General features: G+C 38.8%; 1 protein-coding gene across 2 annotated transcripts in view; it reads right to left on the reverse strand.

The window, feature by feature from the left end:
- Positions 1-20892, reverse strand: part of creb5b (cAMP responsive element binding protein 5b) — a 49750-nt gene that overhangs the window by 10133 nt on the left and 18725 nt on the right. For both annotated transcript variants that reach the window (XM_038269522.1, XM_038269521.1), the window contains exons 6-7: positions 16801-16927; positions 15018-15128 (exon numbers count right to left, since the gene is read on the reverse strand). In XM_038269522.1, coding sequence (XP_038125450.1) covers positions 15018-15128; positions 16801-16927 — 238 coding nt within the window. The remainder of the gene's footprint in view (positions 1-15017; positions 15129-16800; positions 16928-20892) is intronic.

The following is a 20892-nucleotide window of genomic DNA, read 5'->3' on the forward strand; positions in this document are numbered from 1 at the left end:
GGGAGGTTTCCAGCTGGCAGCGCAGCAGTGTGTGTTTGTTAATTGAATTAGCCTGAATTTAGAGAGGCCAGCGAGTGTCGAAGCACAGAGGCAGGGCAGAGAGCTGAGGGGCGGCTACACAAGTTGTAGCAGGGAGGGTCACAAACAAGACAAAAAAAAAAAAAAGCAGAACATTAACCTTAAAAGAACTCTAGCTTAAAGGACATCTGCATTACGAAGTGCAATTAATGAAGTTGACCTGTTTACACTGGCTGGTTATTTACTGACTTACTGAATGAAATTGTGTCTAGTAAAGAAGCTGATATTTTTCCTTTTTATTTAACTTGTCCTCTGGATGTGTTTCTGTGAAATTAACTGATTTAAAGGCTTCTATAGACACATACTGTGACTTTACACATAGTAAATTTGCTATTCATAATGTGTGACTAGGCCGCTTTAAATCCTTCCTAACACAACATGACTTTAAATATCCTAAACATTTTCCTTCCTTCCTTTATTACACTTTAAATTCCTTAAATGAGATCCCATACAAAGTTAAAGCTCAATCACAGTTTTCTCTTCACGCATCAGCCCCATTGCAAATGCAGCAGTGCCTTTTGTTCACCTGTTGCTGCAAACTGCCAGTCAGCTGACTGAAACTACACCCCAGTATAAATGCAGGTGTTATTTGTAGTCATGGAGCAAAAACTAAAGAAGGGCTCCCCATCACTGTAATAAAGGTATTATTACAGGTAAATTAAAATTATTTCCTGTTCAATTTAAAACCTGCTGCATCATAAAAAACATGGGAACTCTGCTACTCTATCGAATAACAATAAAACACTGAATCCATAAGGTAACACATAATATTTTTTAAACAGTAGAACCTAATATAAAGTCAGATTCACAGATTGTGCTGAAAGAAAAAAGCCTTACCGTGACAATAAGTCTATTCCCGAAGCTATCACTGCACAAGTGTCCGCGCCTGCTCCATCTGGAGTTAAATCTCTGTTCGGCCAAAACTTTAAGCCTTTGTATCCAGAACCACAGTGACGCAACTAAGGGACGTTAGCAGAGCGATGATGAGCAGGCTGTGACTCTCAAACACCTTCATCAGCTCCCTAATGACTTTTTAACACAAGGTTGTATTTCCCCAGACTCTGCTGAGCACAGGAACTTAACCACTGTGTGCATTTTACTTTAATAACACACACACACAACACATGCACACACATGCATACATTTACATTTCTCTTGCAGCAAGCATAGCCGGCACAGAAAACAGTCATTAAAAGAGTGCAGGTGTTAGCCTGTGGCAGCATGGACGTCTTGCAGCTTGGATAGCATCTACGGTGCTGCTGCTGTTAAGAAATAAATAAAAAATAGGAAAACATGGTAAAGAGACAAGAAAATGCGGTCTAAGTGACACCACTAAGACATGGTTGGCTTTTACCGTCGTAATTCCATCAAACAGCAGCATAAATACATGTGTTTGACAGAACATTTCATGCATTTACAATGTGCTGAAAGAAGCGGGGGTATCGATTTTTGGGGGAAAAACCCTGATTCAGCTGGAGTTTTACTCAGACGGAAGCTATCTCCTCTCAGACCTTTGCCCCCTGACTTTCCTACTCCCACTCAATTTTTTAGGCCTCTCACATTTATGTGGCTTCACTGAGACCAGGTGATCACCCATTAATGATATTTATTAATTGCTGTTTCCTCCCTGACACGACAGGCCTCTGAGTGATGTGCCTCTGAGTGCTCTGGGCACCTCCTGAGAACACACACCGGTTTCTCTTCCACCAGATGACTTCATATCTATTAACCCTGAGAGGAGAAAGCAGGAGCGGGGTGCAGGTACAGGAGAGGAAGGGAGAGGACCATGCCTGGCTGGGGATGGGTAAATCAAACCAAGCGAGGTCAGGGTGAACACTTTTATTCCCCTTAAAAGTGGAGCGGTGCGCTATCTGGAGGACCTGTGGCCCTCTGGCGCCTTATAGGAGGTTAGAAAGATTTAACCAGTCTGTGGTGTCACAGTTTAACGACAAAGAGATCAAAGTTTTAAATGGAGATCCTACTCCTCTAATAAAACCAGACTGCAGACAAATCTAAGCTAAAAATCAAAGCTACTGTCTGTGCCTGTTTAACAAAAAGGATGGAGAATCCAAATGGTTCAGAGATACAAAGATAAATTTTTTCCAAACGGTGCACACATCATAAAACCAGGTGGCTAACAACAACACTTGTTGGCGTGGAAGTTGTAAATGACTAAAGAGGACTGAAGCTGAGGTTATACATTGATATTGCATTTGTTATGAGAACAACTCTTTTTTAATACAACTGCTTCAGAGTTGAGACACTCTTCTAGTTATCCTGAACAGAGGATCAGACTGCAGATCAAATCTGACATGATTTAGCAAACACAGAATAGTCAATATAATGAACCACATTTTGGAACATTAAAGTGAACTGATCAAAACTTTCTTAATAAAAAAAAATATCACAACTCATAGGTTAAAGCTTTAACTGAAAATGGAGATCAAGCTCAAAGCTTACGGGCAAATTAGAGCTTCTACTAATTGTTCTGATAACAGATGTACGGTGGTAACCATACATAAAAACAAAGCCTGATCAAGGACATGTAAAAAACATCAAAGTTGGGATTACAGCATATGGTTGTTGAATTTTTTTATTGCATATTAAATATGAACATTTTCCTTTTATTTAAAAAATCTGCTTTTTGGGGGATTTTGCCCATCTGCCCCTTATTGCAATGAAATTGAGTGTTTATTTCATACATACCTATAAATAACAATATCAGAAAAAAAAACTAGAAATATCATTGTAGTCTACTAATTCCTTCCAGAATTTTCTTTGCTGCAAAATTGAAGGAGAATGGATGCATGCCCAGGGCCCCTTAACTCGCAATCTAAACTCAACAAGCTATGTTCAAACTCAGGGGTTTGGTTTGTGGTTCCTGCTAGATCCTCTTTGCCTCCAGCGCCAGTTACCCACCATTGCCTGGCACCAAATCCCACTTTCTGTCCCCTTAAACTCCACAACTCCATTAGTTCAATTTTATTAGATTTCCCTCTCGCCCAGAAAGGCAGTAACACCTCCCCTCCTTTGGTCTCCTCTGTCTTTCTCTCTCTCTCTCTCACACACACACACATACACCTCTTCCCTGTTTCTACCCCCCACCCCCCATCCCACTCTGTCTGCTTGCCAAGAGCTGGGGACTGTTAAACTGATTTCCTCTGGGAACGCTGAGGCAGACGGTCTGATGGGAGCGCCGGGCTGCACTGTCGCCTTCTCTCTCCTCGCTAAGGTTCTGGCCCAAGTTGATCAGAACAGAGCCTCCTTGTGGCTCCAGACACAAACAGGGTAGAAGGACGTAGCCTGGATATTCTGCCAGGACCAGACTCTCTGGTGGTGCTCGGAGGAACCAGGGCGGTAAGGGCGCACTGAGACACACACCACCACAGAGGAGGCATGCTCCAAAGCATGCGCTCAACTCCTGGCAGCCTCTGCACCCTGTCAACTTAATGGATGGGCCTCTGACTCCAGTCTGCATATCCCCACTATTCCCTCTCATGTAAAGCCCTGTGCTGGTGCAGCCCACATGGTTATCACTACACCCTGCTGTCACGGTGCTGAATACAGAGAATGCCCCTGACTGACAGAATAAGAAAAGCATAAACACATGACCAAACACTGACATGTTGTAAGATCAGACAGGAGGGTGCATTCATAATCACAACCGTCATTTAAAATGTAAGGACCACTTTAAAATAGGAACTAGTTATAGTTACTAGGTACTTCTCTCACAGACTAAGTAGCTCAGTAACAGTAACTGACTTTGTTTTAGTGTACTGCATTTTCAAAGAGCTAGATACAAGGCAGACTAACTATGCATTTACTCTATCTAGATACTTTTTTTTAATCGGAACTGAAAGTACAACTGAGAGTTCAGTTAGGAAAAATAAAATGTTTAATTTTTGTTTGTCTGGATGGGACAAGCAAGCCAAAACACTCATATGTTTTTGTATATGTGATTATTATGTTTAATGTTTCTAATAAAAGACCAATAAAGCAAGCTACGTGTTTTAGAAGCTGATATTTATGCACATTAAGAGGCTTAAACTGGCTATAAATTACTGCTTATAAAAATGCCTTTCAAGCATTTTAACAAAAATAAGACACACAATTAGTTTTTAGCAGTGGCCCAGGTCAGGTTGAAAACTGAACAACTACAATGGTCTGAAGTAATCAGCTGTTGTTCTAGACTTCAACAAGTGGCCCTGCCCTCACCTCAGAGTAACTTATGTTGCCTAGCAACTATGGCTATGTGAGGCTAGATCTGTGGAACCAATAGGTGGGTCTAAGTCACATGATTTTGATGAATTCAGATACATACAAAATCCAATTTTTAAAAGCTAAATGGTGCACTGAAGGTTTATAAAGTTAGTAAAAACCTTATAGTTGCAGTAAATATTTCTTTAAAAACAGAAAATAACTTGATCAATATTCTAATTATGAATTTAATTATAAATGAGAAGGTCAACAAAAGGGTCACCAAAATGAATGAAGTTGCTTTGATTTAAACTACCGGGCTTTTCTCTAAGAACCCATCTATTGTTTCATCCATCGATGTTGGAGTCCGGTGTTTTTTCTCTGCATTGTCCAGACTCTGAAAGGGGCAAGCTGATGGCTGCTGGTCCGGTCCAGTCTGGCCTGTGTGTCCATGACAGCTGGTTTACACACGCCTGGCTATGCTGGAGTCCAGTCCCATTGATGAGTCCTGAAGCATGACGAAATGGCCTTCACATACACTGCCCTCATCAGCACCCCTAAAACAACACGCCGCCATTCAAAGACAAACAGATGCGACGTTCTGCACCAGCGCTGGCTGTCTTGTGCTTATAACAACCCACACACAAGCAGAGTCACATGTATCCGCTCAAATAAACAGACGCTTGTATAAACAGACCTTAAAGGATTTGAAATGTAGCAGATGTGGATTTGTCTCTAAAATCTCTGTGTGGCTTTTGAGGTGGCATAGCAGGAGAAAGTAATTTCACCCATTAATGTGTCAAGAAAGTTTTTTTCCTGCTTCTTTTTTGGGGGGGTGGGGCTATTTATAAGATGGATTTAGAAAACCCACCGGATCTCCTGAAAGAGTTAGTTTTAAGCTTGCTAAAAGGTTTAAATTTCAAGAAGATAACTCGAAATGCACAGGTAATAAAACGCATGCTGAAATATTCTTTCAAGGATCTGAACCTACGTTACATCATATCTAGAGATATCTGAAAAACACCTGTCCTGTTTTAACTGAGTCTTTTTTTTTACTTAAAAAGTAAGTCAGTTACCTAGGATTATGTTTTGGTATATTGCTTTGAGGGCATTTTCATATTTTACAAATGGAAACCAAACTAAACAGTTCTCTATACATGAATAAAGTGTAAGATTATTTGCTATTGTTTTATATGTATTAACTTAACATGAAATCAGCTTTGAGTGGCTGTGCTCAGTCAGAAGAAAATGACTGTCCTGGTCATAAATCAGACTCCAGTCACTTGTGACTGACTCAAGAACCAATGATACTTGGGACAAATTTTCCCCCGTTGGAGGGAGCAGTCCTTTTACTGTTATTGGCTAAAGCCTCAGACTTGAAGGAGCTGAATTCCATTTTATATGTGGGTAACATATTAGCCAATATACACGATGGATGATTTGGGTGTAAAAATATTTATCTGTTGCATAAAATTCCGTCTTTATCATTTGTGTGTACAGTATAAATGTTACAGAAAATTTACTTCCAACAGAGAGCAAGCATTTTAAGTGGAGATGCTTTATGGTTTATTTTAAAAACTGATAAAACTTCCAGACACTTCCATCTAAGTGATTAAGGGTGCTAAGATAGCTTAAATCCATGGCAATAGAACATCAATAAAAAAAAAAAAAAATCTTAGCAAGCATCCTGCATCCTATTCAACACAAATATCTGCAAAACAGATCTGTATCAAAAGCTGATATGCAAACATAAGGGTACGCATTACGGCACTTATTGTTATTTGTGTTTGGACGAGTCGGACAATGAGTACCAGAGAGGCTGCCAATCCACTGAAAAGAAGCATTTTGCACACACAGTGTGCTTACATACAAACATATACAGTGAACATGTTCACTAAGGCAGCCTGCAGATTCAGCTGTGGTCTTAGCTCACCCTCTCTGCTCAGTGACATCACAAACCGACAATAACACCATTCACACGGATGTTTATTACTAAATTATGTAATTGTACACGTTTCTGCTTCTGATCGCAAGACTTACAGCGAGAGGTGCATCATGTACAAAGTTTTACTCCACAAAACAGCAGCTCTACTTTGCACACTGTCTAGAGTTTTAGCTGATCCAATCTACATGCCTATTGCATTTCTGCAAATCGATCGTGTAAAGAAGAAAGTTTTTCATGAGCAAGTCACTCAATACTAGATGATAGGTTCTCCTGAGTGCATGAATGTTTCATTAAGAGCACTCCCTTCTCTGTTTCGCCTTCCAGGTAAAAGGACTATTTGACCATTGCCAAGAATAGTCATCCACTATTCTGGTGCCAGCTCACAGCGGAGCGGGCTTACTGAGAAATATAGTATTGTTTTACCAGACGGTTAAAGAGTCGCCCTACCCCAGTCTTAGTGAAAATTTATGTCTTCAGAACAATGTAAACAATAAATAATTGGGAGATAATAAATACACATTTCATACTCCAGACCAGAACTGTTTAACAGTTTGGCTGCCGCCTGAAATTAACAGACGTGCCCAGATGTATCGCAAAGCACAGCGCTTATTTTAAGAGAGAGTGGAAAATGGGAAAAGTCTTCTGTTGCAAAACGTCTGTATGACTTGAGCAATGATGAAGATATGTTTGAAAGTACTAATGCCACACTTACACTACTCCATAGCTTTGTATTAAAACTGGTAAGTTTCTGTTTTCATAAGAAACTAAAAACCAGGTATCTCATGTTTCCCAAGTATTCTAAATAACATGTAGAGTTCTAGTCACAACATAAACACAATATGTCGTACCTCGTTTTAGAAGATGTATTGGTCAAGTTAATGCTACACCAAAAACATTCAATCATTCTAACATTAGTATGACACTCATGTGTCTCCGATACATAGTCCTTATTGAGGCTGATAAATTTCTAGCATCCTGCATGAAGCAGACATAACAAACCAGGTACGGGAACTATCCAAAGTCGAAAGCAACAAATGAAGTCACTACGTAACAAACGCCTGACATGTCTGCATTAAGCTCATGATAGTGACAGCTCAGCATGGTAGAAGGCAAACCTACTATTAACAACTCAAGTTCTGGTAAATCCTCTAAAGAGCTCCTATCAAACATAAAAAAAAAACATCCCTACCCAAAGCGAACAGCAAATAAGACAACTTATTTTATTTGATGAATAAATGTAATTGAAATAAACCAAATCAGTTGGTACAAACACTATTTCCTGATAATCTATTTGATGAAGCCCAGGTTTTTGCAGCACCTAGATTTGTGCTTAGTGTAACGATGAAAACTATTAAGTTTAGTACACTTTAGTCTACTAATGTGAGTTCCTAGTCAGTTTAGTTGACTAAAACTTAAAAATGTTTTATTGTAGTTTATGCTTCAGTTTAAACCTTTTTCAATCGACAATAACACCAATTCACAACTGCAGTTTTTCTAAATTATGTCAATTGGTATAGTTCCTGCTTCTGATTCGCAAGTTACAGCGAAGTTGCAATCGCTGGTACAACAAAAGAAAATATTGGGAGTGATATTGGGTTACTACATATGCTAATAGTGGTAGCTGCTGGGAAGAGATTTCAAGTAAAAGATGAAAACTAATGCTGCGTCATAGTACAAAGTTTTACTCCACACAAACAGCCTCTACTTGCACACTGTCTAGAGGTTTTAGCTGATCTCTAATCTACATGCCTTTTGCATTTCTGCAAATATCGTCGTAGTAAAGAAGAAAGTTTTTCATGAGCAAGTCCAATATCAATACTTAGATTATAGGTTCTCCTGTGTGCTATGAAATGTTTCATTAAGAGCAGCTCCCTTTTTTTCCCCTTCAAGTAAAAAGGAGCATATTTAGACCATGCCAAGAATTATGTCATCCACTAATTCTGGTGCCAGCTCCACAGCGGAGCGGGCTGTACTGAAAGAACATATAGTATTGTTTACCACATAAAGATCTCAGCACCTACCCCAGTGCTTAGTGACAAATTTATTGTCCTTAGTAACAATGTAAACAATAAATAATTGGGAGATAATAAATAACACATTTTCATACTCCAGCACCAGAACTGTTTCAAGGCTGCTCCTGCCTGAAATTAGACAGCGAGCCAGGATGTATCTGCAAAGCACAGCGCTTTTTTAAAGGAGAGAGGGGAACAATGGGAAAAGTCTTCTGTTTGCAAAACGGTCTGTATGACTTGAGGCAATGATGAAGATATGTTTGAAAGACTAATGCCACACTTACACTACTCCATAGCTTTGTATTAAAACTGGTAATGTTTCCTGTTTTCATAAAAAACTAAAAACAAGGTATCTCAATGTTTCCCAAGTTATTCTTAAATAACACTGTAGATGTTCTAGGTCTACAACAGTAAACACAAATATGTACGTACCTCGGTTTTAAAGATGTATTTGTCATGTTATATGCCTACACCAAAAACCATTCAATCATTCTAACATTAGTTTATATACATCATGTGTCTGTCCTGATTACATAGTCCTTATTGAGGCTGAATAGAATTTCTGCATCCAGTGTCATGAGCAGACATAAACAAACCAGGGGTACCGGGGAACTATCCGAAAGTCAGAAAGCAACAAATGAAGCAGCTACGTAACAAAGCCTGACAGTTCTGCAAAGGCTCATGATAAAGTGACAGCTCAGCATGGTAGAAGGCCAACCTGATCTATAACAACTCCAAGTTCTGGTAAATCCTCTAAAGAGCCTCCTATCAGAACATAAAAAAAAAAACATCCCTACCCAAAGCGAACAGCAAAAAAGAACAATTTTTTTTGAATGAATAAATGTAATTAGAAAAAACCAAATTCAGTTGGTAAAAACACTATTTCCTGATAAGTCTATTGTTGATGAGACCCAGTGTTGTTTTTGACAGCAACCTTAGATTTAGTCTTAGTGTTAAGGATGAAAACTATTAGTAGTTTTAGTCACACTTTAGTCATTACGATATGTGATAGTTTTAGTCAGTTTTAGTTGACTAAAACTTAAAAATGTTTTATTGTAGTTTTATGTTGCAAAAAAAAGTTAACCTTTACAATTTGGAATAACAACCAGATTCTTTACCAGACTGACAGTTCTTGTCTAGATACTGCAATAGCTAGGTATAGAATGCTGCCGTGCAGTTCATTATTGCTGTTGGACAGAAAACTTTGATTATAGAATTCAAATTAACTTTTTTATGAATTTATGCACTACTTTATAAAAACGTGTCTTACAAAAGTTGTGAAAATAGCAGATCTAGTTCAACACATCATATTGGTTAACATAGCAGACAGACAAGCTAAGAAAATGTACAACAAAGGAATGGTTTTAGACATTCAAGGTTTCCATCCCAAAGCAAACACTTCCTGATCTACTTTGAATTATGCATTACACAAAGATCAATAAAATATTCATTTCTCCAAAAAAGGAAAGAACAAAAAAATACTGCTTCATTTCTGAAAATTTGCACCATTAGTTACCGTTGCTTAGGGGTTAAAGTAGATTTAAATCAATAGAGTTTTGATATAAAACAAATACAAAGAGAACCTACAGTACATAATTGCCTTGTAATGCCAAGGCAACCCAAACCTCAATTAATTGAATGTGTTAACTAAAATGTTGAATTGATTTAGTCATCGTCAGCCTTGATGAAAGTAACACTGGTGAGTCCTGATCTGAATCTGATTGAGTAGTAATCTGGATTCAAGCAAATTCAACAACAAATTTATATTGTACTCTGAGAAGTATTCCATGGTTATCATTGTATCTTGAATTTTATCTATACTTTTCTGTACTTTTGTTCTCAGTGCTGCATTTGATACAGTTAATCATTATATTCTTTCTATCTCTATAGTTATACTGCTATAGGCTTGGACTGCTGGAGGACATAGGGATCCCTTTTCATCATTCTGCTTCATTCTATCTCTGTTCTCCTATTCTGCAGTATTTGTTAGTTCAATCTCTAATGCTATGCTCTCTCTGGTTTTTCTCATAGTAGCTTTGCCTCGTCTGTTCCTGTTTGGCTGTGACTCCATCCTGGAGAGAAATATCAGCTGTATATGAAATATGAAATCCATCCTGTTTTTTTCTCTCTGCTTATGGAAAGCTACAAACTAATAAAATAGATACTCCATTTTCAGACTTTTCAAGCTTAAGAGGGAACTCTTAATGATATCAAAACATTTGGGCCTTAATATAACGCTTGTAACAGAGTAAAAAAAACAAAAAGTGAATTTGTTTTTTATCACTTCCACATGTTCATCATGCACGTGCAATACTTAATATATCTCTTTTTAATTTTCTTATTTCCTCTCTCAGTTTGGATGTTAGTTTGTTGCCTTCTAAGCATCTATCACTAAGCAAAATGACAACAACACATAGCCTGAGGCATGAAATGTATGTGCAAGCGTGCAGGAGTGCTTTCCAAGACCCTGTGGAGAACTGGCTCAGAGCAGTGATGTAATGCTTTGGCCAGCAAGCTGTGGAACTTGGCTTCATCTCTGCTGTGTTTCCTCCACGCTGTGAGGGTCAACTATCCCACAACTTCCAGCACACAACAAGTACTGTTCAATTCCCTGGACCACAACAGAGCAGAATTCAACCACACCCGGCACCATGAGCACCCAGTCCTAAACAAGGAGAAAAAACACACTTGAAACAAGATTAATAAAACATTCCAACTCTTAGACAGTGAATCTAAGCACTAAGCAAAGGCAGGCGTGTCAATTATTCCACCATCAGGCTATGCTCTACCACTTAAACGACCGCACTTATGGGGTAAAATCTGGACAGCAAAGAATCACAGCGATAGAGTCTTCAGCCCAAAGAGCACAAACAGAGCTCAGAGCCAGATATGAGTCCCCCAGGGGCCACAGCAGTCCTTAGGCTCATTAACTATTTACACCAGAGACAGTCCTCCCTACTGCTCTGGCCCACCACAAAATCAATTAGCCTTCATTAGCCTGTGCTCTGCTCGGGGCATGCTTTCTCTGAGGGGAGGGAGAACCCTACAACCAGTGCCTCTAGTCGCAGAATATCATACAAGCACAAAGAAATGTGTCTTGGTGCATTCACATAGAGAGAAGGTCAAAATATACTAGAACAAGTTTTGCTTTAGAAACATTAATCTTTCAACTTTTCACTGGTAAGTTTCACACAACATCAATACTGTATCAGCTTTCATCTCCCTTGCCCATCCTCCCTGCCTGTGTATTTCTTACATGCCTGTCAGAATCCCACTCAGTCCCCCTTTGTTGTTCTCCCACTCTAAATGCTGGGCAGGAAGAGTCCATCCAGATCTGCGCCTCTGAGGTGTGGGGTTACAGTACGGAGATTTCCAATTGGCGGAAAGTCAACATGGTCGCGGTAATGTGATTAGACCCGGATTGAGAACATCGCAGGGGACACATGGGCCTGATCATGGCCCAGTTATCCGATAGCGTGGCCGTATTTATCGACTGGGCCCAGCGAGGATATTATAGACATTAGAGACCAGGTCTATGCTTATGAAACCTGTGCTGGAGATATACCAAGATAACACAATTAGTCTCTCACTTTCTACTTGCAATCAGGGAATTCCATCAGTCGGGTTCAGACATCAGGGAGCAGAATCTCAATGGATCCAAATTTGGTTGCTGAATGGCCAACAAACCAGAAAGTTGCATGGTTAAGGGGTCTGCAGCCATTTAGAGAGCACATGTTTATGGGAGAGCTAACAGAGCATTTACAATTCAATTACACAGATAGTAGGAGGAAAAAAGGGTAAGATGTGTCTGGATGACGGCCAGAGGAGAGATAAGCCTAATACACTAATATTGTGTTACCCCAGTGTGTTACCATAGGAACAGTTGAGGAGATTCAAAAGACTACAAAGGCGATCAATCTTGAGAGAGCAGGAGGAAGAGAGAGAATTAAATGCCCTGGGACAGCTCCCGCTCTCCTCTATCAGAGCAATAACTCTTCTGATGACCCCTGCTACCTCCTCTTTCCTCTCTACAAGATGTTTCTCCTCAGAAAGACCTGCTATCTGCAGGAGACTCCAAACAATACAGCCGCCCAACGTTTTCAAATCATAAATTAGGATTTCTTTTTCTTCGCCAAGTTTTAACTATGCACTCATTTGTTTAGTAAACAAAGATTTGCGGTATGCAACGTTATTGCAAACATAAGTAATGTAACTTATTTTGAGATAAATTTTTGGACATTTAACAGAACAATTAAATAGCATTCAGGGCTGAGCTTTGATGGTGTAAGACATGATTTGAGGAGGTTCCCCTGGAATGTGATATTTTTTGTTTGTTTTTTCCATCACCATTACTGCCAACATCATATCTGCACTGGTCTTTAATTCCCCACGAATTATCCAGGTACTGTTGGCACGTATATTGGAGGAACACACAAGTATGACAACAAGAAGCATGTCCGAGCATGGGGCTTTGGGTACACCAAAAGTAAGTAGCTCATTGCTTATCAAAGTGAAATCAATGACGTTGTAAGATTTGACACTAGTGTTGCAGATCAAGGGCGGTTAAGGGGGCTTTGGCACCCTTGAAGAACCAAATCGCCTTATTTGCATCTTTCATCACTGGCCTGGGAGAAGCTGCTAATGAACATGATCAGAGGTTTACTAACAAAGAGGTTGACCAACTGAAAAGACAAGTAGATCTCCTTTCCAAAAGATGTGACACTAGGAGGGATGCTCAAAATCGTGTTTAGCTCAAATCTGTTCAAGAAAAAGCAAGCAACATCCTGTATTGATTCAATTCACACTTTCAAGCTTTCTCTAGAACTTTTAAATTATTTCAAAAGAGTGTTTTAAAACACTGAACTAATTTTAAAATTATATTCAGTGCAGCTAGTAAAAGGATTGGTCCTAATTCAGTTAATTCTGTTCCCATTCAACTACTTTTGTCCACTTAGTATCATCACTTGCTTTTATGACTCTTGTCTCACATACAGTAATATTAATTAAATGGGAATGACCATCACCCGCTTTTATACTCATCATATATGGGACTTGTTATATTTTCTTAAATAAGAGAACACTGTTCTAGAAGGCAATCTTGATAAATTCTACAAAGGACTGTTACTGTTGAAAGAAGTTAATTCAATTTTACCAAGGAAGACTATTCCTTAGCACCTGTTTATTGTTTATTTAATCATTTATATATTTTTGGCTAATTCCGCTTTCCATCCATCTATCTTCTCACTCTTATTCTACCAGGGTCGCTGTGGGGCCGCTCCTAGCAGTCTATGGGAGGCGTGATACCCTGGAGGGGACATCAGTCGCAAGGCAACACAGAGACACACAAAGGCACACAACCATGCAAACACAGTCTTCACAATTTAGATAATCAAATTAACCTAACAGTCATGTTTTTGGACTATAAGAGGAAGCCAAGGAATCCAGAGAGAACCCAGGCATGTGGGGGGAGAACGTGCAAACTCCATGCAGAAAGACCCCATGCCGTGAAATCAAACCCAAAACACAACACCCTCAAGCTGCAATGCAACAGTGCCACAAACTGTGTGGCCGCATTGCCTGCTATTTTTGTTTTCTCTTCTTGTAATTTTTTCTGCCTGTTCTCTATATCGGCTCTGCTTTTTTCTACTGCACACTACCGTCTATTATCTGCCTTAAACTATAAATAAAGTTGTGTGTGTGTGTGTGTGTGTGTGTGGGGGGGGGTTCTTCAGGTCTGACTTTCACAGATTGTCACATTACAAACTTCAATGTACTGTGTTAGGATTTTAGGAGTATAAAGTTGAGATATATATATATATATATATATATATATATATATATATATATATATATATATATATATATATATATATATATATATATATATATATATATATATATATATATATATATATATGTATATCTCATAGATTCTTTTTTCAAACTAAAGCTTAAATAAATGTGATGTGCATTGTTTTTAGCTCATTTAGCCCCTAAATAAAATCCAGTGAAAATGACCAGAAGATTTTTTCGCAGTATAAGTATAGCTGTGTGGAGAGGTTTTTAGAAGACAGAGCAAAGGCTTTGAAGGGGCAAAAGTTATATTTTCTGGACAATATGTAAAACAACATGTGTGGTTGAAACTATAACTGCACATCACCCAAAACAAACCACCCATCAGCAATGCACTGCTACAATCACAAATTATTGCATATAAAACTTCAAAAGAATTGCGCATTTATCATCCATTCAATCAAAAGTGCCTTAAGTGTTGGTAGAATAATATGCAAATAAATGAACAAAGCATCATATCTTCTTCCCATCTAATTTTTCACTTTGTTATTTATAATTTCTGCCTTTATAACCAAGAAACCCAGTCTGCTTTCAGCCTTTCTTCTTCTTCGTCTACATCCCATTCCCACTGCTGTAACTGCCTACATTGTGAAGGATGAGGTCATTTGATTTTTTTCCCCACAGCGTTAAACTAGTGCTAACAAGTTGCAGGACCTACAGAACACGTTCTGTACATTAAGATATACATCAGGCGGTCGGTGGGCAAGCAAGCCACAACCACATAAAGGGCCCATTATTCCAGCCGGAGTCGCCTGCGCTGCACTGGCAGGTTCAGGCTCAGCTTTGATTACACACCGAATGATGAAATCCACACAGGCCTGAGAGCATAGCGTTGCTGGCACAGCCCAGTGGAAAAGAAAGTTGCAACACTCTGGTGTTTGTGTGTGCATAAATCAGTATGTATCCATGTGGATACTTGCACATATACTCACCAGTTTGGCTTCTGAGTGCATTGAGGGAATGTGAGTAGAGGAGCATGAGTTGCTGTGGGCGGGGCTCTGCATGCCCATCATGTTTGAACTCATAGACATTTGCCTCTCCATCTAAAGATAAAAAAAAAAGTACAGTTTTACTTAAAGTGTCGAGCAAGCCACTCATATAGCCACTCATCCTCATTACAGCCACAAACCTTAATGCATTTAATTAGGATTGTATTACAAATGCCCATAGAGTAGGAAAAATTATAAACTTTTCAAGATTTTATGCAAATTCATCCCTGAAAAATGTGGTGTGCATTTTTTAGTCAGCTGTCTGATTCATTAGCTTGTCGAACCGTCTTTTGCTGCGAGCCTTTTGGCATGTTTCCCATTTTTCTGTGTAATAATACAAGTTCAGTCAGATTAGCTGGAGAGCATTTGTAAACATTGCATTGATCTGTAGCTGTTTTCATTTCCTTTCGCTTCATTGCAGACAGTAAACCCCTGGTGTGTGTGGGTCTAACACAAAAAAGAAAAACAACCAAATAAAGTTATTTGAAATTAGTGATTATTATGTGAGCATATCAAAAAGATCCACAAGAATGAATGCTACTGGAAGGCACAATATAATTCATACATCTGCATGCAGAAATGTGTCTAATCCTTAGATTTTGCAGAGACACCATGCCGTCAGAGCAGAAGTGTGAGACTCTTCCTCGTGCTCGCCGGGCATACGATGGAGAAGACGAGAGAGTCTGATTTCATGACGGGCTGGCCCCATGCACAGCTCTGTGTGATTATAACTGGAGCTGACCCACAACAGGAAGCCAGAACAGAGGGACTTAACACAGGAAGCCAGTGCAAGAGGAGTTTGTGGTGCCTGTATGTGTGTGTGTGTGCGCGTGTTTCTGATGGTTCTGTGGTGAGTTTCTGTAAGAGGAAAACATCAAATATTGGTCAGTGTGACTGTATCATGTGTTGATGCAAAGAAATGGGATTAAATCAGGAGTATTAGAATAAAAGGAGGGTTTACATCTGCCTCAATGCGTGCAGACATGATTTGCCTCTGACTGACACCTCAAGCCTCAATGTGAGGAAATCAGCTGGGTAAACTAACAGGGGTGATAGGTCACTTATGCAGGGGTGATAATGTGAGTAGTGTTCACCATGAAATGTAAGCAGGAAAAAGAAACCTTTGTTTCAGCGTCTAAACTTATATATTTATACAATATATATATGTATGGGCCTCCATTGCAGCAGTCTCTATTCTCTCTGATTGTTGTGGTGGTCTCTGAGAAAAAGGGACCCCTCCTTTTGCCTCTTCCCCTTCCTCCACCCTGTGTCCGCAGAGACTTAGGTATAGAACCTGACACACAACCTTAATTGCAGTAAGAGTGTTTGGTGTAAAAATATCACCCAAACCTGCACCCCTTTCCTGAACCGTCAATCTTCCCCCCAAATCACTTAGCTCCTAATTTAATAAACATGGGAGGGACATTTTACGTTCCATAAACACAGCTTGTCTTAAGTTACAATGAGAACATATGTTATATCCTGATGTAAGGAGCTTTCTGCACGTTTTTATTATTTCTGTTCACGCAGTGCTCTAATTCCTTTAAAGACAAGAGTTTAAAACCTGAATCCAGAGACAAATCATTAATTTCTGCAAGAGATGAATTGCTTCGCAGGACACAACCCTTAATAGTAAAAGAAAACATCCCAAATAGCAAATCCAAGTGCAGTACATACAGTGGACTCAATAAACTGGACACGCTCTGCAAACTGTTGTTAAACTCACAGGCATCAGCACAGCCGACGAGCCGGGCATGGTGGGGTCTGGCAAGGTTCCAGGCATGGAGGCTGGCAGAGGCTGTCTCTGTCTGTTTCTTAGGTGCAGTAGCGAGGACAGGGAGCCTGGGACAGGCCTGAAAGTGCACACAACACAAACACATTACAACGTCATTTTTTACAGTTAAACTGACTAATCTAAGTAGACTCCTTTAATCCAGCTCTGGATTAGTTCCCTAGTTTCTATGTTTGTATTTATATTTTTTCCCGTCCTCTTTTAATCTTATACCTACAACCTACAGAGTCTGCTATAATGACCCTTATCCAATAAATGTATGTTTTATTTGTGGTGAGCTTAATTTGAAATATTTATGTAGTGACCTGCATTTATAAAAATGTTTAGATCTGATTTCTAATCCTTTTTTTTGTGAATTATTGGCTAAAAAACAGGTATTTAACTCAATACAAAGTTATGAATGGACCAGAGAAAATGTTGAATTATTCTATGTTGAACTATTCTATTCTATATATACTGATATGGTTAAATGTACATGGATGAACTTTTAAATATTATTCTTAAAAATGTAATATTTTAGGGTTTATATGATGGAATATGAATGAAGGATTTCTTCATTAAAACACACCAGGAACAGTGCAATCATATCAGGCCCGTCCTTGCCACATGTGCGTTGTGCAGGTCACAGCAGTGGTGAGCGGAGCAAACAGATGTGTTACCGCTGCTGATGCTACAACATGAGCTCCATCATCCTGACTCTAAGCGCATCCAAATCAAGTGTGATGTTGATTATAAAAATTGATCAGAACTCCTGATGGACACATTCATTACTATACTGCATGCTACGCTGGTGTCTCTTCTCAACAACTAAAGTATTAGTTCTATACTCATATGCTAAGTGGAATCACATTTTGCATCTACTACATCAAAATAGACTGAGTCTATAGCAATTGACAGGAGAAAAAATGATTTCACTTTTAAAAACAATCTCTGGGCAAACTGGAAATGTTTAAAAGCTGTGTGATTTCCTTGCCCCACTACTAGTAGGCAGTATGTTCAGTGAAACTCAACAACACATGTACAAATATTGATTAATACTTTAAAGAGGCATTACGGAGTTTTCTAATGACACTGCCACCTGTGGCCAAAACACAGAACTGCAGCACTCTTCTGCTCATTTTTGTAGCTTGCACTCGTATTTTGCCAAGTTTCTTTTTTTTTTACTTGTTTCACCTTATGTGGAGTTGCCATCAGTGTATGAGTTGAGCTGGGCGCTTCTGAAAATCGATAAAAACCCATTTTGAATATAACGTTTCAATTGTTTGCTAGGCTGGGCCCATTTAACCTAAACACATTTGATGCCATATTTGCAGAACAGAGCAGGAACTACAGAGTCAGAGTGAATTCAGACAAATACGCAACAGACTTATAGATGGATTGGCGCTGATCTACTGAGGTGTCAGTCTGCTCATCAAACCATATTTTAGTCGTAAAGGGTCAAATAGAAAAATTTTTAATTTTAAAGTTATTTTTCAGTAAAAAGCTAACAAAATGCCTCTTTAAAGATCATCAGAAAATTTAGAGTGGTGCATAAAAAAAGCATAAATTTTACAGAAATGGGTTCTTCTTGGTGTTACATTTCTCAAGTTTAACAAAAAAAAAAAGGAAGCAAAACAAGGGTTAACTCAACTCAACAAAGGGTCCCAGAACCACACATAGGTTGTCACCTTTTCTGGATGGATGGAAGTTGGAAGTTGTGAAGGTTTGAATAGCATTAGTGTACCTGACAACTTGTAGCTATCGCTTTTAAAGTTTATGATAAAAGTGCACTTTTGCTGTCTGTTTCATTTAAGGACCTCTTCAGCTCAGAGTTTGCTGTCGTTGAAATCCTTTTTGCGCATAGATAAAATGAATGTAATACTAGATGAATGACAACCTGGTCATACTAAATAAGTAATACTCTTTTTCTTAGACAACAATTGAGATGAGCATGTGATGAGCTCTGGGGCAGCAATAGAGGACAGAGGGGGTAAATTTTCTGGAGTGACCATAAAAAAGAGTTTAGAAATACTGGCCAATGCATACTGGAGGCCATATCCATAAATAATATGCAGAGAGGCCTGCACTGAGCTTCAGCTAATGACAGGAATCATGTGTAAGTTGCATGGCTAAACCACAGTACCTACATCTGCAAAACGTCAAATCATTTATACAACTGCCACTAAATCCCCACTTTTCAGAAGATCAGTTTCTGGCTGACTGATGCATGGATGCGTAAAATTAAATTCAGCCTAAAAATGGCCCTCTCTACATGATTTTTTTTAAATAACCCACAGTAGTGAAATCAAAAATTTTCCAGTTATCAGTAACACCAGGATGAGTGTAGCTGCTCAACGGAGTTTGGGGTTTGTGAGATTCCAATAAAACTAGAACAGGAAAGAAGCATTTAGGTGAAGCATCTGAAATGAATTCATGAAATCAGTCGCCAGCATCACATTCTAATTTACCGTAATATTGAGCAGTGAAGGCTTGATGGCAAAAAAGAAGGGTGCAACTGAGCCAACAGTCCCCCACCTGAATAAATACCTGTATTTTTCCAGACCTAAAACATGAGCATTTATGCTTAGACATTTTAGATTGCTACACACACACACGTTCACACACAGGACTATTACCTTCTGACTGCACGTCACTCCTGTCTAACATCCCAATTTATCACAATCACACCCATTTAACAGCACTTATGACACCTGAGCAATGCTGCAAATCCAACCATTTCCACATGGGAAAAGTCACATGAAAGTACAACGAGCAGCATTCACATTTACATCTACATTATTTCCATCACCACTAACACTTTGCAAATGTCCAGGAGAACAAAGTAGCAACAGGGTTGCAAAAGAAAAAATGTAGCTTGTGTGTTAATAAAAAATAAGCCTAATGATTTTTCTTAATGCTCTGCACACCTAAACTAAGAGCTCTGAGTGCGAATTTGTTCCAAAACACAGAGCAATTTGGATTTTATGACTGAATAATTCACTAAATCCACAAGAAGTAAAGATTTTTATTTTGCAGTTTTGTAAGGTGTCAAACTATAAATATTTATTTTCCCTTTCCCTTTAGTTTTATTGTCCTTCTTATTTGTCAAATTATAATTAGTTAAATTATAAGTTCTACTTATACAACTTGAAAAGTGAATTAAAAACGAAAAAATTATTACAACTGAAAAATGTGGCAAGACTTGTTTCTGGCTCTCTTTCCTTGGATGTCCTTAAGTAAAATTTATCCCCCAAAGTTAACTGCAAACTCAAAAAATGTAAGAATTACCAAAACAACTTCCAACTTAGCTAAAAACTAGGATGGGAGAGCATTAATCAGAAAAACAGAAATCCATCATTAAAAGAAAAGAAAACAGAACAAAACATGGAAAAAGGCACACTGATCTAATGACAACAGCACTATACTTTGTAGCTTCAATTCAAGACACTAATCTAACATCACTCATCAGCCTGAATACATAATATACCCCAATTACAGCTCGGCGGAGGCAGCATTATGCTGCAGGAATGCTAATATTTAGATAAGACAGGGACAGTGGTCAAAAGAAAGAGAGGAGTTAAAAACAGGGTGAGAAACAAAATCTCACTGGAACCATTGGCCTGTTCTGCAAGACATCTGCCACAAACATAGAGCTAAAAAATCAATATTATAGAAATATCCTTTAATGGAGTAAACCAAAGCATATGCATGCGTTAGGTTGGCCCTGTCAAAGCCCAGGCCTAAATAAATCTGAGGATTGAAAATTACAGTCGAAGGTCGGTGTAATGTGACCGAGCTAGAGATATCTGGCAAACCAGAGGCAGGAAAAGTTGTCCTTAGAGCCATTTAAAGGTTTTCCTTCTGCACCTCTCTGTAGCTAACATAAAGTTTGTGTTTTTCACCACTGCACAGATAAAAAAAAGTTCACCAAGTCTGATGGAAAAACAACATCAGCATCTGACTGTGCATCTTTCGTTGAGTTACTCTCCGCTGCTTTAACATGCTAAGATGTCTCAGACAAAAAAAACATCCAGCTTTTTTTTAAGT

The sequence above is a fragment of the Cyprinodon tularosa genome, unplaced genomic scaffold, assembly GCF_016077235.1.
Source record: "Cyprinodon tularosa strain WSP-4 unplaced genomic scaffold, ASM1607723v1 ctg73, whole genome shotgun sequence".
Lineage (NCBI taxonomy): Eukaryota > Metazoa > Chordata > Actinopteri > Cyprinodontiformes > Cyprinodontidae > Cyprinodon > Cyprinodon tularosa.